The sequence below is a fragment of the Eptatretus burgeri genome, unplaced genomic scaffold, assembly GCF_056783735.1.
Source record: "Eptatretus burgeri isolate ZD-2024b unplaced genomic scaffold, Ebu_testis_v1 Ebu_testis_scaffold_3156, whole genome shotgun sequence".
In the NCBI taxonomy this organism is placed as follows: Eukaryota; Metazoa; Chordata; class Myxini; order Myxiniformes; family Myxinidae; genus Eptatretus; species Eptatretus burgeri.
The window spans coordinates 99142-126495 of record NW_028225104.1 but is presented as its reverse complement, the minus strand read 5'-3'; the positions used below and the strand labels follow the sequence as shown (position 1 = coordinate 126495).

General features: G+C 45.4%; 1 protein-coding gene, 2 non-coding genes and 1 pseudogene across 10 annotated transcripts in view; 1 reads left to right on the top strand and 3 right to left on the bottom strand.

Annotated features, from left to right (window-relative positions):
- Window positions 1-27354, top strand: part of LOC147006675 (uncharacterized) — a 65968-nt gene that overhangs the window by 36723 nt on the left and 1891 nt on the right. For 4 of the 8 annotated variants that reach the window (XM_085868141.1, XM_085868140.1, XM_085868144.1 and 1 more), the window contains 2 exons: window positions 19499-21090; window positions 21311-21431. In XM_085868141.1, the coding sequence (XP_085724267.1) occupies window positions 19499-21090; window positions 21311-21431 (1713 nt within the window). Of the gene's footprint in view, window positions 1-14185; window positions 14429-14507; window positions 14826-14953; window positions 15038-19498; window positions 21091-21310; window positions 21432-27354 lie in introns of those variants that run through there. The other 4 variants (XM_085868139.1, XM_085868143.1, XM_085868138.1 and 1 more) reach the window with 4 other exon arrangements.
- Window positions 3032-3104, bottom strand: TRNAR-UCG (transfer RNA arginine (anticodon UCG)). Its single transcript has one exon. It is a non-coding gene; the product is annotated as a tRNA-Arg (tRNA).
- Window positions 6497-6569, bottom strand: TRNAR-UCG (transfer RNA arginine (anticodon UCG)). The gene has a single exon. It is a non-coding gene; the product is annotated as a tRNA-Arg (tRNA).
- LOC147006676 (microtubule-associated protein RP/EB family member 3 pseudogene) lies at window positions 26033-27077 on the bottom strand (annotated as a pseudogene).

The following is a 27354-nucleotide window of genomic DNA, read 5'->3' as shown; positions in this document are numbered from 1 at the left end:
CACCTTTTTTATACAAGGCGGTAATGTTTGCTCATGTCTCCGTTATCTTAAAAGTTCCCCGATATCCCGATATTGTTCCCCAAAATCTTCAAAAGACAGTGGTGGACGTCCTTGATGATGAGTGTGGTTGTAGCATTTGTAGCAGTTGTGTAAGATGGTTGAAGCGTTGTCGTGGTTATGGTGCGATGGTTGAATGTTGTAGTGGTTATGGTGCGATGGTTGAATGTTGTAGCGGTTATGGTGCGATGGTTGAATGTTGTCGTGGTTATGGTGCGATGGTTGAATGTTGTCGTGGTTATCATGAGATGGTTGAATGTTGTAGTGATTATGGTGAGATGGTTGAATGTTGTAGCGGTTATGGTGCGATGGTTGAAGCGTTGTCGTGGTTATCATGAGATGGTTGAATGTTGTCGTGGTTATGGTGCGATGGTTGAATGTTGTTGCGGTTATGGTGCGACGGTTGAATGTTGTAGCGATTATGGTGAGATGGTTGAATGTTGTAGCGGTTATGGTGCGATGGTTGAAGCGTTGTCGTGGTTATCATGAGATGGTTGAATGTTGTAGTGATTATGGTGAGATGGTTGAATATTGTAGCGGTTATGGTGCGATGGTTGAATGTGGTAGTGGTTATGGTGAGATGGTTGAATATTGTTGCGGCAATGGTGAGATGGTTGAATGTTGTTGTGGTTATGGTGAGATGGTTGAATGTTGTAGTGGTTATGGTGAGATGGTTGAATATTGTAGAGGTTATGGTGAGATGGTTGAATATCGTCACAGCTTTGGTGAGATGGTTGAATGTTGTCGTGGTTATGGTGAGATGGTTGAATGTTGTGGTTTTGGTGAGATGGTTGAATGTTGTAGTGGTTATGGTGAGATGGTTGAATGTTGTCGTGGTTATGGTGAGATGGTTGAATGTTGTCGTGGTTATGGTGAGATGGTTGAATATTGTAGCTTTGATGGTGAGATGGTTGAATGTTGTGGCGGTTATGGTGAGATGGTGGAAAGTTGTCGGGTTATGGTGAGATGGTTGAATGTTGTCGTAGTTATGGTGAGATGGTTGAATATTGTAGTGGCTATGGTAAGATGGTTGAATGTTGTGGTTATGGTGAGATGGTTGAAGTGGGGTGGATCAGTAAGGATGAAGTGAGGACTGCTATGAAGAAGATGAAAAGTGGAAAGGCGGTTGGCCCAGATGGTATACCAGTGGAGGCATGGAAGTGCTTGGGAGAGATGGCAGCGGGGTTGTTAACCAGATTGTTTAATAAAGTCTTCGAAAGTGAGAGGATGCCGGAGGAGTGGAGATCAAGTGTACTGGTTCCGATTTTCAAGAACAAGGGTGATGTGCAGAGCTGTGGAAATTACAGAGGGATAAAGTTGTTAAGCCACACCATGAAGTTGTGAGAAAGAGTTGTGGAAGCTCGGTTGAGAGGAGAGGTGACGATCTGTGAGCAGCAATATGGGTTTATGCCAGGAAAGAGCACCATTGATGCGATGTTTGCTTTGAGAATGTTGATGGAGAAGTATAGGGAAGGACAGAAGGAGTTACATTGTGTGTTTGTGGATTTAGAGAAAGCTTATGATAGGGTGCCAAGAGAGGAGTTGTGGTATTGTATGAGGAGGTCGGGAGTGGTGGAGAAGTTTGTGAGGATCGTGCAGGATATGTATGAGGACAGTGTGACAGTGGTGAGGTGTGCGGTAGGAATGACGGACCGGTTTAAGGTTAAAGTGGGATTGCACCAAGGATCGACTCTGAGCCCTTTCCTGTTTGCAATGGTGATGGACAGGTTGACGTTGACGGTTGACGGACGAGATCAGACTGGAGTCTCCGTGGACTATGATGTTCGCGGATGACATCATGATCTGTAGGGAGCAGGCTGAGGCGAGCCTCGAGAGGTGGAGGTACGCACTGGAGAGAAGGGGAATGATAGTCAGTCGGAGTAAGACGGAGTACATGTGCCTAAACGAGAGGGAGGGTGGTGGTATGGTGCGGTTGCAAGGAGTTGAGGTGGGGAAGGTGGATGGGTTTAAATACTTGGGATCAACTGTCCAAAGTAACGGAGAGTGTGGGAGAGAAGTGAAAAAGAGAGTGCAGGTAGGATGGAGTGGGTGGAGAAGAGTTGCAGGAGTGATTTGTGATAGAAGGGTTGCTGCAAGAGTGAAGGGGAAAGTATACAAGACGGTAGTGAGACCAGCTATGTTGTATGGTTTGGAGGCGGTGGCACTAACAAAAAGACAGGAAGCGGAGATGGAGGTGGCAGAGTTAAAGATGCTGCGATTCTCGTTGGGAGTGACGAGGATGGACAGGATAAGAAATGAGTATATTAGAGGGACAGCGCAGGTAGGACGGTTTGGAGACAAAGTGAGAGAGACGAGATTGAGATGGTTTGGACATGTGCACAGGAGGGAAGCGGAGTATATCGGGAGAAGGATGCTGAAGATGGAGCCGCCAGGCAGGAGGAGAAGAGGAAGGCCAAAGAAGAGGTTTATGGATACGGTGAGGGCGGACATGAGGGTGGTTGGAGTGTCAATGGAAGATGTGGAGGATAGAGCGAAATGGAGACGGTTGATCCGCTGTGGCGACCCCGAACGGGAGCAAGCCGAAAGAGGAAGAAGAAGAAGATTTTCAAAAAGTTTCAGATTCAGATGAAACAGTGGCAATTGAGGTATGCTATCAGCCAATTGATTCAGAAATTAATTATTTTACGATAATCATTTATTTATTTTGATTGTGCAAAAAAGTTATCACAAAATTATTTGACACCGCTCCCTCCCAATTCCGACTCCATGTGCTGCAAGGTGGTATCACCGGGTGCCGAAGATACCCAGGCTATGACGTGTGCCGGAGGATTTGTTATTTATTTATTTATATGTCCTCTCTCCTTTGTGGAGACTCAGCATTAAGCAATGAAGCAAAACAAACCATTTTAAAAAACATAGATCGTATCACTCGGCCGTGATTCGAACCACCGACCACCCAGACTCAAAACAGACCCTTCAACCGTGACACCACCAAGTGTGGTTAAAAAGAAAATGACCATGAGGGGAATCGAACCCGTAATCTTCTGATCCGAAGTCAGACGCCCTATCCATTAGGCCACATGGTCATGGAAGTGCTTCCACAACAACCCAAAAATATTCCCTTCTATCTGGAATGTGTGTCGTCCAACAGGACCATTGTGACCTGCCAGAGTGGAGACACATCCAGAGTGGGTCCGAGTGGGAGGAATTCATGTTAATATAAGGGGTTTAATGTTGTTTATCATGATTATAAAAACATGTTTAAATGTTTCACTCTGACTCCAAAACCTGGTCCAGATGAATGAAACACTGGGATCGTTTGTGACGACCAAAAAACCCGTGATCCCTTTTGAATGATCTGGCCTCATCTGTTACCATAGCAACAAACCGGGTATTGTTCACTTTCTGTGGAATTTCATTACGAACCGAATGTGCACAGATGTCTCACATTTCATTGTGAAATTCAGGGTTTGTGTTATTATAGTTCATGGTCTGGCGCTCAGCTGATTAATTTTTGGTGACGATTGGCCTTGACCTTCATGGTTAGCGCCTCAGGTCAAACATATTTGACCCCACGGTCAAATTTTCAAGTTTTAGGAACAATATCGTGTAGTACCTCAAATTGAACACCTCGATGAGTGCTTTCTGGATATGTCAAGCTTGAGACATTATGACGTCATTTGGTGACGTTATGAGGCAAAAGCATATTTTTCATGGTTACTCTGAAGAACGATTCTCATCGGAATCTTTCGTAGGCAGATATTCCTCAAGGAGTCGCTCCTGGTGGATAGCAGCTCTGTTCACCTCAGTGTGACCTTAAAGAAGTCACACGTAGTCACCTTTTGGCAAGATACGGGTCACCCTGCGGGTGACATTGGTTTATTTTTTCTTCGGTATGACGGTCATGTTGACACTTCGATTTCTAGTGCGGTTATGATTTAAATCGTTGAGCGGCAGCCTATTAATTATATTATATTATAACCGCTCTAGAAATCGAAGTGTTAACATGACCGTCATACCGAAGAAGAAAAAAAAACAGGGAGTCTGGAACACTGACACTAACCATTACATTGACGTGTTTTGACTTATGAGTGACGTACAAGTTACGTGCGTCGACGTGTGTCAACAATCGCGAAGCATGCCTATAACTTATGCCAGCGTATGTGGAATGTGTCATACGTCGAGTATGTCGAGAAATTTTCAACATGCTGAAAATTTCTCGACGTATGACGACGTATGCCCGCGTACTACGACGTATGCCAACGTGCTCTTAACGCACATAAAACTTACCCATAATGAATTCGTCATGTGCCAGCTTGGTTCGGCAAATTTTTCATACGTTGGCATACGCTGGCTAAATCGTCAAGGTGTGACAGCGGCTTCACACTTCGATGTCTGGTGCGGTTATGATTTGAATCGTCGAGCTGCAGCCGATGAATAGCCTATGCCACGTGATCGTCGGCGATACGCTGCCGCGCGCTATGCATAAGTTGGACTATCTTTGGGCATAGGTTGTGAACGCCGACAACACGCTCAGCATTCGTTGGTATAACTTATCTATATGTGATTAAAACGTTGTGTGTACGTTACTCGTACGTTATGCATACGTCCAACACGTTATTACATGCCCAAAACTTAAAAAAAACATGAGTAGTTCAGCGTACACCAGCGTTTTACAAACATTTTGAGACCTTGCCATATGCTGGCAAAAACGTCAAGGTGTGACAGCGCCTGAACACCGAGGTTCCTCCTGGAATCCTTTGAAGAAGTGATCACCAAGTCGCCCATGTTTATATTCAACACTTGTATCTTCAGCTCTTTGAAATTTTGATGAGAAAAACATAAGTTGAGAATTGTTGTTCAATTTGAGTGAATTTGAACTCATCCAAGCTCTCACATCCTGGTTGTAGGTTTCAAGTCTCCAAAGGCTATTCACCTCGTTCTGGTCATGGGGGGAAGATACATAAAGCTGGACATCATCAGCTGGATCACATGAAACTGCATAGTGGTAAAATTACCCATCGCTGAAAGCATGGGGGAAGACTTACTGCTGTTTGTTGTGGGGTTTGTTTCCACAATTCGTGCCCCCAATTTTTAATGGTACCCCAGACCTGTATCTGTATTCATCATGTTCTGTGTACATCACACCTATTCCTGAACTCCCAATTTCCGAGTTGTATCTCGGAGCCGGCTGTGACTTTCGGAATGGAATTTTGCAATAATAATATGAATGAAACAATGCATGGTTGACATAATTTTTTCCCTTGACCTAATTTTAAGGTCATGACATAATTACAGACATTTTAACATTTTTCACCATTACTCCACTGAGGTTTGTCCAAACAGAACGAAGTTGCCCTCTGTAGATATCCGAGAGCAAGGTGTGTTTACAACTCGAATGGCCGACCCATCTCTCAATGGTGAAGAATCCGGTAAAAACTCGAGGAGCCACATCCGCACCCACATTCAGATCGTCAAGCTGAAATTTGGGGACAAAAGTGAAGATGTTCTTTGGAAAAAACGGCATTTAAACTTTTTTTTTGATCAATCAATTAATTGATTAATTACTTGATTATTATAGTTACATTATTTATATATTTTATTTCTCATCCTGGCAATCGCCCAGGCTCCTTTTGAGCTTGGAAGCTGATATTTGGACTCGACAATGAACAAGTGATTTGGGATCAAGAAGTATTTTCGATTTATTGATGAATCGATGAATTATTTGATTTTTTGACTTTAATTTTCAAAAAGTTTCAGATTCGGATGAAACAGTGGCAATTGAGGTATGCCATCAGCCAATTGATTCAGAAATTAATTATTTTACGATAATCATTTATTTATTTTGATTGTGCAACAAAGTAATCACTCAATTATTTGACACCGCTCCCTCCCAATTCCGACTCCATGTGCTGCATGGTGGCATCACCGGGCGTCGAAGCTACACCAGCTGTGACGTGCGCTGGAGCATTTGTTATTTATTTATTTGGCATGGGGGCGGTGTACTTTGAATGTGGCTTTACTTTTTTCCCGTTTTTCCCCCGAAAACATTCCCCGGCACTCACTGATGAATATCTGAAAGTTTGACGAAGACGCGTTCGGCCATCTTTGAGAACATTGGCGACGCACTCGCACACAGACAGACGCACAGACAGACAAACATCTGTTTGATAGGGGAGATAACTGTAAAATATATCACTGGTTAAATTCGTACATGGAAACAATCAACATGTACTGTGATTCAGGGTATTTCAACGCAGAAGAACATTTGATCCATCAAAGATTGCACAATGGTTGCTAACCTGTGGTTGTTCGTCTGTCCTCTCCTTTGTGGAGACTGAGCATCAAGCAATGAAGCAAAACAAACCATTTTTAAAAACATAGATCGTATCACTCGGCCGTGATTCGAACCATCGACCACCCAGACTCAAAACAGACCCTTCAACCGTGACACCACCAAGTGTGGTTAAAAAGAAAATGACCATGACGGGAATCGAACCCGTAATCTTCTGATCCGAAGTCAGACGCCCTATCCATTAGGCCACACGGTCATGGAAGTTTATCCACAACAACCCAAAAATATTTTCTTCTATCTGGAATGTGTGTCGTCCAACAGGACCATTGTGACGTTCCAGAGTGGAGACACATCCAGTGTGGGTCCGAGTGGGAGGAATTCATGTTAATATAAGGGGTTTAATGTTGTTTATCAGGTCAGGTATGGGAGCATGTGCCAGAACAGCACGTCACTGCGTCCACTTTCCGCCGGTACTCCAGGGGCCTCCGTCTGGCCATCCCCCAGGCAGATGCCAGGCCCATCCCCATCTCCTTGAGATGATGGTCAACCTGTTGCAACCATGAGGCACGTGGTCGACCCACTGGCCTCCTCCACTCATGAGACTCCCTCGCTGAGAGAATCTGGTGAGCAGGATCAGAGTCAGGAAAACGAGCCACATGTCCATACAGCCGCAACTGACGCTCACGGACTATGCAGGTAACAAATCTCATCCGAGTCTCTCTCAGCAACCGCTCGTTGGACACAAAATCCGACCAGCGATAGCCAAGGATTCTCCGAAGAGACCTGGTACCAAAGGAATTAAGTCTCCGTGTCAGATCCTTGGTCAGAGTCCAAGTCTCGCATCCATAGAGCAAGACTGGAAGCACCAAGGACCTGAAGACTCGGACTTTCGTCCTCCCGCACAGGTACCGGCAGCGCCACACCCCATGATCCAGTGAATCCATGACTCCCCAGGCCCGACCCAGACGTCTATTGACCTCTGACTCGCAGCCAGCAGAGACATGAATATCACTGCCAAGGTAAGTGAATCTCTCCACGACCTCAACATCCTCACCACAAACAGACACAGACAGGACAGCAGCATCCAAGATGTCACCGAAAGCCTGGATCTTAGTTTTGACCCAAGAAACCCGTAATCCCAACGGCTCCGACTCCTCATTCAGCACCTCGAGGACCCCCAAGAGGATGTCTAAAGTCTCCGCAAAGATGACTGCATCATCTGCAAAGTCAAGGTCCGAGATCTTGACATTCCCAAATGATGCACCGCAGCTTGATCTCTCCGACATCCTCCCTAAAATCCAGTCCATACAAGTGCTGAAAAGTGTGGGGGCAAGTGATGTGGACACATCCCTGACGAACTCCAGTAACAACTGAAAATAAGTCAGAGATGGTACCACCACACTTCACAGCACTCTCAGTACCAGAGTAGAGTTCAGACATCAGATCGATCAGTTTTGGTGGCACCCCACGAAGACCAAGAATCCTCCAGAGGACATCCCGATTCACTGAATCGAACGCTTTACAGAGATCAATATAGGCTGCAAGCAGCCCCTGCCGAAACTCTCGTCTGCGTTCGGTGAGGACACGAAGTGCAAGGATACGGTCAATCGTTGACCTCTTTGGTGTAAAGCCTGACTGCTCTGGAAGCTGGTGCTCAAGCAGATGGTGGCGAACCCTATCGAGAATTATCCGAGCAAAGACCTTGCCCGGCACTGAGAGCAGCGTCACCCCTCGGTAGTTGTTGCAGTCTTGGCGATCACCCTTCCCTTACCAGAGAGGGACAACAAGGCCCCTCTTCCAGTCAGTTGGGATGATGCCTGTGTTCCAGGCAGAGCACAAAACTGCATGCAACGACACGAGTGCAGCATTTCCACCAGCCTTGAGAAGTTCGGCATGGATGCCACAGATCCCTGGAGCTTTGCCCCGTTTCAACTGGTTCACCGCAGCCCGTGTTTCCACAAGCGTAGGTGGACCACAGTTGATTCGAGGGTCAGCAACAGGGATTGTAACACCCTTGACGTCCAACTCGACAGTTGGGGGATCAGCCAGGTACAACCGCTCAAAGTAACCGGCCCAGCGGGCCTTCACTTCAGACTCCTCTGTCAAGAGCCTACCACTCTCTGCTCTAACTGTAGTGCTCCGAGGGATGGGCTTGGATGAACGTAATGCGCGAATTCCCCTGTAAGCGGGACGAGAATCACCTGTCCACAGGTGATGCTCTACCCCCTCACAGATTCCTCGCACATAGGCCTCCTTGTCCACCCTCAGTGCACGTACAGTTTTACGCCTCAGCTCCCTGAACAGCTCAGCTCTGCCATTCAGCCTGGCCCTGCGACTCTGGTCAATGGTATCCAGTGTCCCTTGAGAGACAAAATTCTTCTTTGCCCTGCGGTGAGCTCCAAGGCATCCACCGGCAATATCAAGGACGGTGGTCTTGAAGGCGCTCCACAACTCTTCAGGACCCCCCAAAGCACCCAGACCCCCCAAGTGTCCACTCAGCCTGTTCGCAAACTCCTCAGCTACTCTCTCATCCCTGAGCTTGGCAACATCCAGCCTCGGCTGGGATGGTAACATTCTCCAGGATTTAAGGTGCAGCTTTAGAGTTGCTACAACAAGCCTGTGGTCAGTATTGAGGAACTGAGCACTCCGGTAGACCCTGCAGTTCTGGATCATCCTCCAACGACCGTCAATGAGGACATGGTCAATCTCCTTTGCCACACCGCCAGCGTTGGAATACCAAGTCCAGCGATGAACTTGTGGGCGCTGAAACCATGAACCAGCCACCCTCAGTCCATGACTTCTTGCAAAGTCAAGGAACTTAGTGCTATTCTGGTTCATAGTTCCTGACCCATGGGGACCAACACACACCTCATAACCGTCCCTATCAGTTCCAGTCGATGCATTGAAATCCCCCAAGACTAGAAGTGTATCTCGTCTGGGGCACTGATCAACCACAGACTCGAGTGTGGCTTAGAATGCATCCTTCACGGTGAGATCACTCGCCTCAGTCGGAGCATAAACAGAGACCAGGGAAATGACACCTAAGGAGTGACGAATCCTTCATCTCATAATACGCTTGTTGACCGGTGTTACCTCAATTATCATTGGAGTCAGCTTATTGGACACAGCTACAGCAACTCCTTGGGCATGGTAACCATCAGAGTGACCAGACCAATAGTAGGTGTAACCACCCACCATTATCTCGCCGCAATCCGGTCTCCGAACCTCAGAGAGAGCTGCAATCCCGATGTCCAAACGCTTGAGCTCAGATGATAACAGAGACAGGTGATCATCCTCTCTTAGGGATAGGACATTCCAGGCACCCACCCGAAGGGACCGCCTCAGGTTAACCCAAGGAGACCGCCGTCTGGTGGACGACACCTCAGCACCACTCCGACACACTCTCCCGCAATCTGACCCAGGGATGTTACCCCGTGGTTTCCCTCTATCAAAGATTGGGGGTCCCGAAGGCTTTGCCCCAATCCCGTCATCCGGTGAGCTGCCCTGCGAAGGGAAGCTGCACAGGAGGTACTCCCTCGGAGTGGGTTTTCAGATTTTTTTGCGTTTTTGCGTTTTGCGGAATGAAGGGTTTTACGGTGGCCGGAGTGCAAATCCTGCCACCAACCTCCTAATAAGAAGTAACCCAACTGCAGGAGGACGTCCGCAGACACAGTTGGGCACTAGATATGGATGGCCGTTGGCTCACAAGGAGCTCCTCCTCCCTTTGACAGGTTTTGTTTTTAATCCTGCTGGGTGTCCATATCCAAACACCCTCCTCACCAGAAAACCTGGTGGGGGAGACGGTTTAGTCGCCGACAACCCGACCATGGAACAGGTTAGTACAGGTTTACATGGTACCTGTAGCAGGTCACAGATCGAACCTGACCTGACCTAATTTTTTTTGTTTATCCTGATTATAAAAACATGTTTAAATGTTTCACTCTGACTCCAAAACCTGGTCCAGATGAATGAAACACTGGGATCGTTTGTGACGACCGATAAACCCGCGAACCCTTTTGAATGATCTGGCCTCAGCTGTTACCATAGCAACAAACCGGGTATTGTTCACTTTCTGTGGAATTTCATTACGAACCGAATGTCTCACGAACCGAATGTCTTAAATGTCTCACATTTCATTGTGAAATTCAGGGTTTGTGTAATTTAAATAACTTCCCTGAACGTTCTTCAAAGGTTCACCATACTTTGAAAATAAATCACAAAATTCAAGGAAATTCCCTTTAAATTTCGCTTCCTTTTCCCTCGTGGTGCCCAGGAGCAGGTAATCCAAGCTTTGAGAGGAACTTGGCAATGTCATCAACTTTACCTGTTTCTCTCAAAGGTCCTTTTGTCCCTTTCCAAAAGCTTCACTGACACTGATCCCGTTTCTTCTATCCGTTTGAATCATCTGGTTCACTTTGTCTGTGTGTGTCTACACAGGTTACACATGTCAGTAAACTTACTGTTTTATCGAGTAAACTTACAAAGGACACAAACACCAGGCACGAAGAACTAATGCAATGTGTTTGATAAGTTGGTGTAAAAGTCGGTGCATCAATGGCGGTAAACTTCAGAATTTATTTTTTTCTCCAGCCTTGAAAACCTTCATGTATTTAAAATGAATTATGTATTTGAATATTGTGGAACACAAATCGCCTTGTTTTCACTTCCAAAAACTTCTAGTTCAGCACAATACTTGAACAATATAAAACGCCATTTTTTGCCATCTCGACCAATCAAACTTGCCGCTCACTCTCTCTGTGTTGGGGAATGTCGAGATTCAGAGAAAATGTCGGCTCGTCGGAAATGTAGATCATGCTCGGATATCACTGATTTCTGTTATACCGACTGGATAGCGGGTTGGACGCATGGGAGGAATTCACCGGACGCCATTTTGAAGTTCATGTGAAACCTGTGTGAACTCACGACACGCATGCTCTGATATTGTGTTCGCATTCATTCATCAGTAAAATGCCAACTTGTGTGTCCATAAACTGCACAAACAGATCATCTCGTAGGTGTGGAAAGACATTCCAGCTGTAATTCCTGAGTTTATTGTATTTATTTTGAAAATAGAATGGACTAGAACTGCATTCGGTGGACAGCCTGAGATCCCAGATCTTCTTCGGCATCTCATCCATGTTATCATGTCAGGCCATCCATGTTATCAAGATTTGGAAAGAAGCACAGAATTGAGACATTCGGTCTTCTCATGAGCAGAGCTGGCGATGGTGCCACTTGAAGAGATAGGAGTGGCAGTCTGGCAGAGGAGCATCCACCAGAGACAGACTTGACAAGGTGCCACCAGGTCTTAGAGGAGGGAGACAAGTTTGAAAGTTAATTATTGAGGTTTGGACTGATGTTGAGGTTCTCCTGGGAGTGGACACAGAGAAGTTGATTGTTCGGACTTTTTGGAAAGCAATGAAATTGCCTTCGATCGGATTTGCTTTCTCGGAAGAGAATCCAAGTCGCTTCCGAGCAACTACCTCACCATGAGATTCGATGGATGGGAAGAAGGGTCAGATGATTGATTAACTAATCTGGGCATGAAAGAGAGACTGCAGGTGTCTGTGGAGGAATTCTCAGGCTGAGTTAACATCAGGGGCAGTAGATATGGGAGACCAGCCCTGAAGAGAGATGTCTGCTTGCTGTCCCTGCCAATCTGCTCGCCGGCATTGAGGCAGCCAGAGAGAGAATAGCCAGAGAGATGTTGACTCTCACAAGCACGTGATCAGTGTTTGAGAGATAATATTGACTGAAGGAATCTCTGACAGAGAACCAACATCTGCATATTTAAAGAAAAGCGAGTCATTGATTGTATAATGAAACAATATAAAATAGCTTGGATTTTCTCCCAAAATAAAGAAATTGGTTTTTGTTTTTGTTTTGCAAATTCCAAAGAACAAATGTAAAGATTGATGAAAATTTTGAGACAAATACAAAACACATGCACTCTTCGCATAAACGGGAACTACGGGATTTTTTGTATACATAGTCGAGGCTCATGGAAGAGCTTGTGCTGGTACACTGAACGGAACAGGATACATCAGGACAAAATGAACAGCAGAGAGAGAGAGAGAGAGAGAGAGAGAGAGAGAGAGAGAGAGAGAGAGAGAGAGAGAGAGAGAGAGAAGAAACACCAATAGTAGAGTTGAAGCCAAGATGGAGGAAGGCTTGCACAAACAATGGCTGCATAGAGGAATGGGGGGCAGGAGAGGATGGATGGAGTGGACAAGATGGATGCGACTGAAGTCACTGCAAAATTTCACGCCAAACGAACCGAAAGCATTTCTTTCCCTATACACACCGTACGTATGTGTACGTTCCTTTTGCGAGTTTAAAAATGGCCGCCACTAGTGTGTGAGGGCTTCATGGTTGTGTGCACGTGAAGGGGCCGACCCTCGATCCAGTCAATATCATACAGATCCAGTGTCGGAAACACAAACAGAGTTCCAAACACCCTTCCCACGTCCTTTTCTCAACACTGTACTATAATAAAGAAAATCAATTTGTATACATGGCAAGTTGTAGGTGACGAAAGGTGGGTTGGTAAGAATAAAAAGTTTTTATTTTTTTATTATTATTATTTTTTTACCAAACATGGTAAAAACGCTTTTTGAGATGTTGTCAGTGACACAAACTACACCAGAACACCGAGATCGTCATTTGTTGAACAGCCGGTCTTGTCGCTGTTCAGAACTCATCTCAAATGTTTACTTTCCGTTCCAGTCGAAGTACGGACCCATCTCAACGATCGTGAAGCACGAAACGAGCGGAGATCAATCGAAGAGACGTGGACAGGAGCTGACGGACGAGTCACTTCCTGTGTCTGTGCTCGGCATTGTGTCCACCACCGGCTTTCTTGGCCTTTCTGACGACATCTCTCGATGGGTCAAACTTATGACCCGGGGTTTTGCAGAAGAAGTTGGTTTCGCGAGTGATGAGAACAAACAGGTGACCTCATTTGACAAGCACACTCGGAAACAAGTCTTGTTCTTACAAACTTGTGAGAAGACTCGTTCCTCTTCGGCATTACTGCGAGGCAGGGCCAGTACGTGCCGAACTACTGCAAACAGAACGTCACATCATCGTGCCTCACCGTCTTCCCTTCTCATCAACGATATCTCACGCCACAAAAATTACCCTTCCAAATCCAAACCGTCATCAAAATTAATGAAATGTGATAATACGATGCCGTTCGACGCGTATTAAAGAACTTTTATCAAAGTTTTATTCACTTATTTCGTTTACAGTTGTCACTTGTGATGTGTGTGACGTCACATTCACTGCAAATGGTGTCTTGACAAGAAGCAGCGGAATTGTCTGGGGTGTATTCTGTGAGCAGGCGGCTTGCTTGAGTCAAAGCGCTCAAGCAAGCACTCCAACGGAACAGAGTGCTTGGGACCGCTTAACAATATGGCGGTCTCCATGGAAACAATCCTTGAGTGGTATTCCAGCAAAAGCTATCCGCGCCGTTGTTTTCAGGTTGACTCAATCCTTTTATGACAACTTCCCCGATCGGATTTAGTGTGTTAGCAGCGGCTACAAAGTATGAGGAAGAGGGAAAGAAAGATAAATAAATTGGGAGCCAAAAGGAGGAGTCCACTACCAAGCTTATCTATACATCCTAACATTGTGCATTTTTTTGGGGGGGGGGGCTCGGGGTAAATTTACAACAGAAGGAAATATTTTACTGATTCGGTAAATTTATAAAATTCCTCTTGTTACATCGAATTGCAGAGCTGCAACAAAGAACACCAAAAATACATGATATCATGTACTCCTCGGGTAACCGCAACCAGGAATATTAAGCGGTGATTGTCAGCCATGACGGTGTAATCCGTAGCAGAGTCAGGTTTTTTTTTTTTCCACACGCTGTTCGACTGTACCATATACGAATAATTTTGAAAGTACCGGATAATTAACATTATTTCGCTTAGTTTTAATTCCATCTATACCTTTCGTTACACATCTTTCGAAATGAAACGCAGTGTTTGTCGGTTGTGTGCCTCAGACACTCCTTCCAGAGCTTCTTGTTGTTGAGAACCTGCTGGAAAGCAAGAACGGCCGGTATTCCTTTGTCTCGTGTGAATGTGTTTCAAACAAGCTGTTAAATCCGTACGTTTCACGTATAAAGTATTACAGAAGTTTCGTATATTTTATTAACTCGATGTAAAACGTACGTACTCCATCTATTTAATACGTACGTGTTGAGGGGGAAAACAAAAGGAGAAATTAAAAATTGTTCAAAGGAAGGGTGATGACTCGGGTGTTCCACTTTTGCAAAAGTAGTTGCTGGAATGAAGCACTATGTGCCTATCGATTCCACTAGTGAAGTTAGGTGATCGACCAAAGTTTGAAAATTTTCCCGCCTTTTTTGACCGCCGGCCGGCATTTTGAAATTTCAAGAAAAATCCATATTTTTGGAAATAATGTTGATTTTTGAATATTAAAAAAAAATATATTTCTCTGTGTTTGGATGGCCGAATGCACTTCAGGAGGCACCATTATGATAGTAAGTACCCGTAAATATTATTCACAACTTGTCCCAACATTTTGAGAAGGGGTTGCCATTTTGGAAATTTCACTGTTATTCTCTCTTTCTGTTATTCATTTTGTTCTGCTGTGTCCTGATGCGTTCTATGTTCTAGCTCCTCCATGAGCCTCAACTCTGGAAACAAAAGTGGACGAGAAAGATCTGGAAGTCCAAAAGTCCGTCATGTTTGCGTATGTAATAAATAGATCGTTTACGCACAAAACGTTCCTTTCTCCGTTGCTCGACGTAGGCTCATGGAGGGCTTGCCATTGCTGTACATCACATGCGGGAGAAAGACATTAATAGATGTCAATGTACTTTTATAATAATTACAAAGGTGGGATTTGAACCTGGATTTACCTGTATCAGGAGCCAGGTATTCAGATGAGAACACTGAATCGCTCTGCTTGTGAAACATCAGTCGTAGTTATATAAACATCATTCTTTGTATTAAGAAGGTGTGGACTGGCAGGATGTGCCAGGGTTTCCCTCCTGCAACCATGTGACTGCGTGTACAGACTCTTCCTCTTCCTTCGCCTCCACTTTTCCAATCCCATTTTGATCGTGAAGGTGTTCACCACTCACCTTAACGATTTTCTTTTTTCTTCCAACTCGTCATTTACTCTGCCCCTCCCTCCTCCTCTTCCACAATACTCAAAAACAAAACGGTCTCTTAAATTGCTTTCGACGAAATGTGCATCAAACGCCCCCTTTTTTGCGAGAGTTTGAAAAACATAACGGCGATAGGACAGGTGTGTTCGAATACATGAAAAAACATTTCTCTTTTTTTTTTCAGAATTTTCGGTCATCATCTTGGGGGTCCACATTGGGGTCAAAGTTCAGGCACGCAGCTCCTGCACATTTTTCAGAATAACAGGGGTGCAAATTAACATTTTGTTAGGGTTGGGGGGGGGTTGTGCGTGATGGACAATGGTGGGGGTACTACTTGTTCACCCAACATCACATATAAACTCACTCATCCACCTCACCTCACCCATCAAAGTCGCTTCACTGACGTGAAGACAAAGAGTTTGAGGGAGCGGGGGCCCAACTCTTTCACGAACTGGCTGGCTAGGCCTGGAGTTCGACTGAAGGCGATTTGGGTGGTAATTTGTTCAGGATGCCGGCAATAACTCGCTTCCTCTTTGTGAAATACAACCGTGGGATATGTAACATTCCCCGATTCGTGCTAGCAGACGAGACGGCCAGATTAACTGCTCTCCGAGGGGACGGAGCACTGCGATGAAACTCCCTGCCTGCGAAACGGTACTCCAACAGTTCATGGTGCGGTCGGAATCGAACTCTGATTGGACAACTCGACGGTAAATAAGGGTGCAACGTCTGCAGCTTCACATCGTAAATGAAGGAAACTTGTGTGCAGGAGATTATTTGATCCATCTCTTCGTTTCCGCTGTATAATCTCCATAATCTTCTGAAAATGAGACTGCCTCTCATGGAGTGTTGGTTTTATGTGCACCGCACTGTATATGGTAATTCGATCTGATTTGACCGTGTTTGGAATGACTCCGATGAAGAGGTCCTTGTACGTGTGAAACTCACTCATTCATCCAACCTCACTCATCTGACTCACTCATTAACCCAAAAGCCTCATCAAACTCACTCATTCACCTAACCTCACCCATGAAACTCACTCATTCACCCAAATTCACTCATTTAACCAACCTGGGCATGAGAAAATGCGTCCAAACCGTCAAATCTCGCGCAACCGCGCGTGATTTGGAACCAGATGAAAACAGACAAAATGGCCGCCGCAGAATCACCGGTGATTTCTTCGGATTTCTGCGGACAAAAACAGTAGTTCTAGTTGAGAAAACTAGCAGAGAAGCTCGTTACAAATTGTACAAAATAACAGGAATCACCGGTGATTCGCCAGCCGGGCAGGTAAGGCAGTACTGTGTACCCGCCCAGCACAAAAGTTAGGCGCCATTTGTGACCGGGCGGCCATTAATTTGCACCCCCTGAATAAGTGTTATTTTTCACTGTATAGTGATCAAAACTTGTGTCTGGTGGTGAAATAATTCTGACATATCAATGTACTGCTCCTTTGGTGATGTTTGTAACACGGTTGGCTTGTAATTTGTTGGCACAGTTTCCCGGAAAATGGTATTTTTTTCCCGGAGAATTTGACACGTGGCAGATCATGAACGTAAAAGTTTGGACGATTTTCCGAGATGAGCATTTCGAATGCAAAATGCAAAAGATGATGCAAAAGCATTTCAAAGCTGTACACCCCACACAGCGGTGAAATAAGCTTGAAAACTTTAGATCTTGATAAATTCAGCGAGGAGAATTCAGCCCTCATGTCATGACTGGAGACCAGGAGTACTGAATGTCACTGCGACCATACAGTCCTACCAGTGAGACGACTATAGAGAGTTCGCCAAATTAGTGGAGATGTATCTTGGTCAGTACGGACCGCAAGTGGACTTCCGGTTTCCTGGAGCAATGCACCGTGCCCGATGGATGGCAAAGGTCATTTATTGTCTAAAGATTGCTATGTTAGGAACTCAAATTTCGACTCTACCTCCTACTGCAGTTATCACAACACGACACCAGGTACCCAAGATAATAAGATTCTGCGACTTTGCAAAAATGATTTATTTCAAATGGTGGAACTCTTGCCCGAGAGCTCTTGATGCGCCATACAACGATTTGTGTCTGTATAAAGATCTCATACGCTATGGATCTGTGGACCCCGAGGTTTCTGCATCAGCTATCAAAGCTCTACAGCATCATCTTTGGTACTTAACAGCTGAGTTTGTGCCCTTAGCCTTATTCAGTGAGGATGTTCCAAGTGCAGAGAAGCGTCGACTGGCTGACCGTATCATCTCTGTCAAGCCTGATAGAGAGGAACTTGGACTATTGCCTACTGGGCGCTTTGGTACAGACTTCAGAAAGCCTCACTTCCCCAAGGACATTCATTTGACATCTTGCCTATCTGACTTTGTCTCGGTTGATTCTTGGTTTGTGTTCCGAGAACTTGAACTGCACGATTCATTCTTAACGTCTGAAGTGAGTGAGTGGGCAACACTCCCAGCCTATGTGGATTCAATATCTAAAACCAAAGCACTCAATGTAACTAATGATGCGGCTGAACGTCTAATAAAACTCGGAACGGACTGTCTCGGTCGGTCTCGGTCGGTAGCTAGGTCTGAAGAACACTTTTAGAATGTGCAACAAGTCACTGAGAATGACAGGAAAGAGAATCTGAATCTCTGGAAACGCTTGAAACTTGATCATTCATGATATTATATGAGTACCTTGATATGAATACACATAATTCTGGGTAATAAAGCCGTGAATTTGACAGAACCGAGGCATTTGTTACGATTTTGTTGTTTTTTTTTCTGGGAAAATCACCAGTTTCCCGCTTCTCCGGCAAATTTGATTGGCTCAATATCACTGGAACATCACCAAAGGAGCAGTACATCGATATGTTAGAATTATTTCACCACCAGATAAAAGTTTTGATCACGATACAGTGAAAAATAACACTTATTCTGAAAAATGTGCAGGAGCTGCGTGCCTGAACTTTGACCCCGATGTGGACCCCCAAGATGATGACCGAAAATTCTGAAAAAACAAGGAGAAATGTTTTTTCATGAATTCGAACACATCTGTCCTATCGCTGTTATGTTTTTCAAACTTTCGCAAAAAAGGGGGCGTTTGATGCACCCTAATGGGGCGCCATGGATTGTGAATCCTCTGTGGGTGGAATGATATCACCAACATCCAGTTGTTTTCATACGAGCAGTTGGTGGCAAAGGCCTCCAAAAACTAAAGGATGTGATTTGAAAATTACCTTCTGGGTGGATGAGAGTTTGAGAAGACGATTTGGATTGATTATTTCATTTATTTATTTATTTTTCTGGGCCATTCTGCACACGGACCAACAAATGAAACTCCTTTGAACTGTTGATGTGATTTAACTTTACTAGTACGTGCCCATACGTGCGTGGCCGTACGTGCAAAAAAAACAAACAAAAAACTTTCAAACCACATGCCAGAAACAACAACCACACAGGCCGTTCCTTCGCTCTCGCGTTCCCGTACGTGCAAAAAAAAAAAACACTCAAACAACCACACTGTTGTTCCTTCGCTCTCGTATACGACGACTGGATTGGGGCATTGTGTTTATCTATAAATGCGCATAACAAATCGAGAAACTATTAGAATACACGAAGGCATCACTGTCCGGAAGTCCGTACGTTGTAACCCGTAATGGTGAACGTGGCTGAGGATCTCTTCCCCAACGGCCACGCCTACGCAGCAACGTGTCCTGTCATTGGTTTGGTAAATAAATGGCCATAACTTGGGAAGCACTTGTCCGATTAATATCAAACCTTGAAAAGGCACATACTCAGGTCCCCAGCAATATACCTGGCAAGTTTCAATTAGATCGGACTAGTGGTTGTCGAGAAACAGCGGTCACAGACAGACACACAGAGATTGCTGGAATTTTCGATCGATGAATATGAAAACTACCTTAGAAATCCCAACACAGCCGGCATTGTCTGTGATTTCAAACCAAGGGTCTTTGAAGTGTTCATGTTTATTTGAAGAATTTTGTTTTTCCTTCTTCCTTGCGGTTGATCAATATTGTTTCTGTTTGGTATTGTTCCTTTTTTCAGACAATGGAAATTGAGAAATGTGATTGTGGGACAGGACACGTGAAAGGAGAATCTTGTTTGGAAATGCCGCCATCCGACGATGGTCAGATCTCTCAACGTGATCTTCTCCCAAATATGAAAGGACGAAGCATTTTTTCTTCCAACAATTTAGAATATCGACGTACAGGTTTTACACCTGTACAATCTTCAACCTCAAGGCCCTCTCGTCCGAGCCTTATCCCACTTCCTTGCAGGATCTTCCCTTTACAAAAACAGTCTTCGTGGTCTCTCACACCTGACACACATCATACTAGACCGGAAAATGGGAACATCTGTTCGCCAAATATTCAAAGTTCTGCAGTTGATTCCCAAAGTATCTCTGCTCAAGCTGTCATCGCAAATGAGTATGAAGATGATGTCTCACCCGTGCCTTCCGCAAGGGGGGATGCATCCTCAGCTGTGCACTCTTCTGGTCATGCTGCAACCCTGCCACATCCAGCCGGCAATGCCGTCATCCCAGCACGAATCTTCACAACACCATGCCTCACTGGCCATGCCATTACTCCGGCACGACTGTCCACAGCTGCTTGCTCAGCTGGCCATGCGGCCACACCGGTGCGATCTTCTGTCTTTACACACCATTCTGACCGTGCCGCTACACCAGTGCGACCCTCTGTAGAAGCCTGCTCTGCTGGTAGTTCTGCCTCTAGAGCAGTTCGCTCAGCTGGCCATGTGGCCACGTCAGTGCGACTCTCCATAGCAGCTGGCCATGCGGCCACACCGGTGCGATCTTCTGTCTTTACACACCATGCTGACCGTGCCGCTACACCAGTGCGACCCTGTGTAGAAGCCTGCTCTGCTGGTCGTTCTGCCTCTGGAGCAGTTCGCTCAGCTGGCCATGTGGCCACGCCAGTGCGATCTTCTGTCTTTACACACCATTCTGACCGTGCCGCTACACCAGTGCGACCCTGTGTAGAAGCCTGCTCTGCTGGTCGTTCTGCCTCTGGAGCAGTTCGCTCAGCTGGCCATGCAGCCACGTCAGTGCAACTCTCCTTCACAGCTCGCTCAGCTGGTCATGCGGCCACATCAGTGCGACCCTCAGTAGCAGCCTGCTCTGCTGACCCTGCCACCACGCTCGCACAACCCTCCTCAGCGACGCGGCCCTCCGTGGCGGCGAGGCCTTCCTCAGTGTCACTGAGCTCTGAATCGGCACGGCCCTCCTCACTGGCACGACCCTCCTCAGAGGCACTGAGCTCCGCATCATCACAGCCCTCCTCAACAGCACGGCCCTCCACAACAGCACGGCCCTCTGCAGTGGAGCGACCCTCCTCAGTGGCACTGAGCTCCGCATCGGCACGGCCCTCCTCAGCTACGCGGCCATCCTCTGTGGCACGACCCTCCACATTGGCACGACCCTCCACATTGGCACAGCCCTCCGCAGTGGAGTGGTCTTCAGCGGTGAGGCTGTCCACAGCATCACACTCCTCCTCAGCAGCATGGCCCTCCACAACCGCACGGCCCTCCTCTACTTCTGCTTCACAAACGCACACAACGAAAAGCACAGTGCAGGCTCACCAATATTCCGTGCTCAGTAAGGAAACAGAAACAAGGAGGTATGCCGAAGCGGTTTTGGGTTGTTATTAGTTTTAACAAGGCCCTGTCCCATTTTGACTTTCGGGGATCCATTATAATGGAAAAGATGTATCCAGACTATGGAACATTTGACTTGACTGTCAAATATGAAAATTTTTACTATAAAGGTGTTTTTTAAATTGTTTTAAAAACCACTTTCATCTTTATTTATTTTATGATCATCATCAACGTGTTATTCAGATTTCAGCTGACACGGTGGTTGGCTGCTCGACACAAGTCCTCCAAGCGACCACCAATGTGGAAGATCACACCCCGACATAACTCACCTGAGCTTTCAAACAGTCAACTGAATACGACCCAGGTAAGTGAGATGAGGTGGCAATGCTGAGTTACTGGGTTGTTTGTTTCTTTCGCAGGGGATTAAGGTGTGCTCCAAGATGCCAGGTGAATGACTGTATTTTTTCAGCGTGGCCTTGTCAAGTCTTATGAAAATCTCCAAATTATTATTTTTACCAAATTTGATCTCCAATTATGACATTATTGGAAAGACATCGTCTGCAGTTGTGTTTTAAAAAACTTGGTTTGACGTGTATTTCTGATCCTTGGTGCAAGGAATTGTATAAAGGAAGGTGTATTGGTGTTTATCATGTAATAGTCAGCCGTTCAAAAATTACTTCAAACACCCGCTCCCCGAGGAAGCGACTGGGTTGGGTATAATGGGGTAATTATATTTTGTGCCATGACTAATAATTCCCTCTCTCCCCAGCAGTGGTCAGTAAACCACTTGCACTGTGCCACGTGTACCATCATTGTTTTGTACCATCATCTCACTGTGGGTACCTCAAGCACGTGTGCAAAATTTGATCGGCCCAGCCATTTCCGATTCTCCAATTGTCAGACGTACATATACATTCCCTTATTTTATACAATTTTGGTCATCCGATCAAAATCAGGTAACTTAGACTTTAGTAAACCATCAAAAAGATTGATGTTTCAAAATGAAGCAAAAATAAACCTGGGAGTGCAACATGGCAACGATGGGTCAAGTGGCCTCCTCATATCCTTGTTTGAGATTCGAAAGGAGTCTGTGACGACTCCTTACACTCCTCATCTTATTGTTTGAGATCCTATAGGAGTCTGCGATGACTCCTCACACTCCTCATATCCTTGTTTGAGATCCTAAAGGAGCCTGCGATGACTCCTTACACTCCTCCCCGTATCCTTATTTGCGATCCTATAGGAGTCTGTGACGACTCCTTACACTCTTCTTCCTCTCCTTGTTTGAGATCCTATAGGAGTCTGCGCCGACTCCTTACACTCCTCGCATCCTTGTTTGAGATCATTTAGGAGTCTGTGACGACTCCTTACACTCCTTGCATCCTTGTTTGTGATCCAAGAGGAGTCTGTGACGACTCCTTACACTCCTCATATCCTTGTTTGTGATCCAAGAGCAGTCTGTGACGACTCCTTACACTTCTCATATCCTTGTTTGAGATCCTAAAGGAGCCTGCGATGACTCCTTACACTCCTCCTCATATCCTTGCTTGAAATAATGTAGGAGTCTGTGACAACTCCTTACATTGTGACATCTGTGAAAACTTCAATTGACCTCTGGATCACATCCAGCGGAGACATGAATATCACTGCCAAGGTAAGTCTTCTTCTTTTTGCGTATGGCAGCTCAGTTGCCAGGGTAGCTATCATTTCTTGGAAGTGCGACTGTGTCGCTGATACTGCCAAGGTAAGTGAATCTGTCTGTGACCTCAACATCCTCACCACAAACAGGTACAGACTGGATAGCAGCATCGAAGATGTCATTGAAAGACTGGATCTTAGTTTTGACCCAGGAAACCCGTAATCCCAGCGGCTCCGACTCCTCATTCAGCACCTCGAGGGCCCCCAAAAGTACATCCAGAGTCTCCGCGAAGAGGACTGCATCATCTGTGAAATCAAGGTCAGAGATCTTGACATTCCCAAATGATGCACCACACCTTGATCTCTCCGCCATCCTCCCCTAGAATCCAGTCCTAGATTATAGAATCTAGGACTACCTAGAATACCTAGAAAAAAATACCTAGAATCCAGTCCACACAAGCGCTGAAAAGTGTGGGGGCCAGTTCACACCCCCAACGAACTCCAGTAACAACTGGAAACATGTCCGAGATGGTATCACCACATCTCACAGCACTCTCAGTACCAGAGTACAGTTCAGACAACATATACTGCATCGTGGTCTGAATAATAAGTGTTCACAATGTCCATTACTGTCTCCACATCTTTGTTTGCATGCACGTGGTCCAGCAATGACCCGTAGTCTGTAGTTGGCCCTGAGACATGTTGGCGAAATCCATGTTTCCCCATCAGTTGTGTGATGGTATGTTCTGGAGTACTCAAAAGGTCAGAGTTGAAAACGCCCAGTACAACAGTCCGCTGCTGCAGATCCAAAGATGTCAGCACATTTTGTAATTTGTCCATGAACAAAGCACAGCTTGTCGTGGGTGATCCGTACACAGTGACAATGTTGATTTCTATTTCCTTCTGTGTTGTCACCGTCACTGTTCTGTATTCAATACCTTTAATGTCTGGATGAGGATTCATTGGTGACATTTCTGGTGGTGCTTTGATCATTATGCCTCCCTCTTGTCCAAGTTAGCAGAGCTTGCCCTAAAGGCCTAAGTTGTGCATCATAGTTGAGCTTCTGTCCTTCTCCAAGGAAAGTGTCCACAAAACAAAGAAGCTCAACCAGTCGATTAATTTCTACCTTGACAGCTGGGTGGACAAGAATTGCGTTTTCTTCAAACCCACTGAAGGTTTTGACTCTACTCAAGGCAATCTCCCCTGCTTTCTTCAGCAACCTTCTTCAGTTCACTCAGAGATCTCTTACTTTTCAACATGTAGCTGGTAACACAGGCAATGCATGAATAAGGGTCAGTGATGAACTGAAGATCCATGTTGCCTTTCCGTGTGCGAAGAATGTCTGGATTGTCCTGGTTTATCCAACGTTCCGATGGTTCTCTTTGCAAAACTACATGCTTGCCGGATTTCGTGATTCATTGAGCTTGATTGTACTGATAGATGTCCATCTGTGACAGTCGCACAGCTCATCCAATGCAACATCTTCAGGAACATCATTATTTTCCATAGTTTCTATCACTTGAGTGAGTATTTCTTGCCGTCGGCTCAGCTGTCGTGCCTCAACTATGGGATCCAGCTCAATGGAGAATCCTGCAATCAACGTCTCAGCACTTGGTGGATGAGGGAATCTGAATCTGCACCTCTTCATTCGTCTGCATGTTTGTGGGTGGACGTGCTTCTGCAAACCAAGGGCAAGCTTCTGAAGTTCCTCATCATTCTGTGGAACACGACATTTCTGGTGCTTCTCAATAAAAGCTGCGACTTCCTCATCCTCATTGACATCTAGTTTTGGAGCATCCTTCATCCACAAAATTGTGTGGGTGTGAGGGGAGCCCCAAGCTTGGAACTCAATTCTCATCATCAAGTCCTGAACTTCTCCGACAGGGTTACTCTTGGATCCAAGGAATTCTTTGAAGAAGGAGTCGACTCTGCATTGGAACTGACGAGCAGATGTTGCTGGATTGCAAGGTAACCATTCACACTTTTCATCCCACGATAGATTTTTCACATCTTCATCCGTCAGTACTTGGACATATTGACGAACGATGCTCTGGATAACTTGTGGCCGTTGCATATTTGCAGTTGATCAGGTCAGAAACAGTGTTGGGATGCAAAGTTGACGAACCATTGCTCAGAGATCCAGAAGTACTTTGCTCCAGGATGCTGGAGATCCATGAACATTCTTCAAGAACAGGAAGGTCTTCGTGGTGGTCTTGGTGGTGCATGTCCTTCCACAGTGTGCTGGTCACTTTTTCTGTGCTCACTTTGGGCAACTTCAATGTCCATCGGTTCAGCATCTGTCTGTACTATTACTTCCCACAATTCTAAGTCAGTGTTTTCCCAATTACTTTCCCAGTCTTAACAAATGGTGATGTCCTTGTAGAAGAGGTTGTGCTTCTTCAGCCACCGAAGTGCCTCCATCACCTTTTGGGGCCGAACATATTCATACGTGTCATGTCGTGTCTACACAAGTTTTCGTTTAAGTTTGAGAGGCACAACCTCAGCATCTTGTGGTAGTTTTGGAGGGCACATTCACAGCACTGCCATGGATGGCTTTTTGGCCTCCCTTGGGTAATCCCACAAGTTTCATGAAGGGGATTCTTTGGCTAATCAACCTCTGTTCTCATGGTCGGAGAGCATCCCACTCTGGAGGGATGCTGTCGAGTGCCAGGCCATTGGCCCAGCACTGAGTCGGTGTCTGTCCTCTCTTCGATGCAGAATGACACGTGTTGCATATCCAGGTTTTGTCATTCGTCTGAAGTTTCTTCCACAGATCGAAGTATACCCTGTATCAGTGCCACATGAGCAAATGTATAATTGTTCTCATTTATCTGAAGTACAGATGATCGACACAGTGGTCTGTGACAAGAGCTCCAGGCATAGATTGGCCCTTCTTTAATTTTAGCATCAACAATTACAGTCGATTCCTCAATTGTTGTTATTTGTTGTTTCTTTCTTGTGTCTCTTTCTTCTGCAGTTTCTTCAACTCGGTGTTTCTGGTTACGTCGTTTATCTGCAGCTCTGCGTCGGTCTGTTTCTTATACAGTTTCGGGAACACTTTATTTTTAAACAATTTATTAATTATACACATAAACAGAGACATTTTGAAGGACATCACCATAGAAAGAAAAACCACAAAGCTTTTCGTTGTGCTCTCTTCAGGTGAAATTCGCACAAAGTGAATGGGTCATGAAGAAGAACAGTCCTAATAGACTCCGATCAACAAATTCAATTCTGATTGGTCTTACAATTGGACAATTTGGATTGTCTTACAACACATGAGCCAAACCCATGAACCCAACATTACTAACGGTAATGCCACATCAACACAACCCCCAATACAGAACAATACAACTCAAAAACAAACTGGAGACATTTTGCCAAGTGCCACAGTAAAACCAAACATCAAACTTTTAGAACCATACAACTGCAATGGCAGAAAACCGTTCTTAATCTTGAAAAGGATACTTTGTCCTCCAGAACACCAAATGAAGAGCGAAGATAATACTGAGAAACAAAACTGAGCATCAACATGAGCACAGGTACTCAGAATTCTTCACATTCATCCTATGGTGTTTCACTGCCCTCATCTTCCATTCGAGCATAGAGGATAGAGGAGATGGGCTGACACAATGGATTCCGTGGATCGTCTTGTTTTTGAAGAAGCTGCTCGATTTTCTGCAACTTCTTGAAGTAGACATCTCGTTCCTTCTCTATTTCATACAATGTTATTTGCAAAGCCTTAATCTGATTATTCAGTTCTGTGATTAGGCCCATCAGGAGTCGCACTGTCATTTTTCATTCTTTGTTGATGTTTCTGACTCATGGACACAGGAGAGGAACTGGAAGCAGAATCGTCTTGCCTTTGGATAGGTGCAGCCATCTTGGGTGTGGATGAACCCTTGGTTCATTGTTTGTTGAAGATCTGAAGACCCGGGTTTGGTGGTGGGAGGACATCCTGACCTTGCCTTGCTGCAACGGGATCGTACTCGTGGCCATCATAATTTGCATTGAAAAACTTCTGAAACCACTGCACAAACTCGAAATTGTCTTGAAATCGTCCCGTAACAAACCTGTCCACAGGTATCACCTTGTCCACCTCTACCCACCTGAATGCGGCTTGGAACATCCTGAAGTTATGGAGATATTCATGCTTGAGCTTCGCTTGAAACTTCACTTTTTTAAGTGAGATGCAACCAGGAAACAACATGGCCATAAATTGGCAATAGGTCACTCCTGAGAACAGCTGTTCAATCTTCTCAAAGCTGAGATGCAGAGACTCATTGATCCACAAAAGCATATCATGGCGCCTCAAGTTCTCACTGGTCACCGAAGTAGAATAACCATTCACAGACATGCCCCAATCAGAACTGAACTGTTTCTTCATTCCTGAACCTCCTCGGCTGACGTGTCCATGCGTATTACATGAGCGGCCCGTCCAAGTCCGAGGCCTTTTTCTTCAACAGTTTGTGTCGCACGGTGTTCCTGGTTACGTCGTTTATCTGCAGCTCTGTGTCGGTCTGTTTCTTCAGCACGGTGTTCCTGGTTACATCGTTTATCTGCAGCTCTGCATCTGTCTGTTTCTTCCACAGTTTCTTCAACACGGTGGTTTTTTTCATACCCTGCTTCACGGCAGCTGTGTCGGTCTG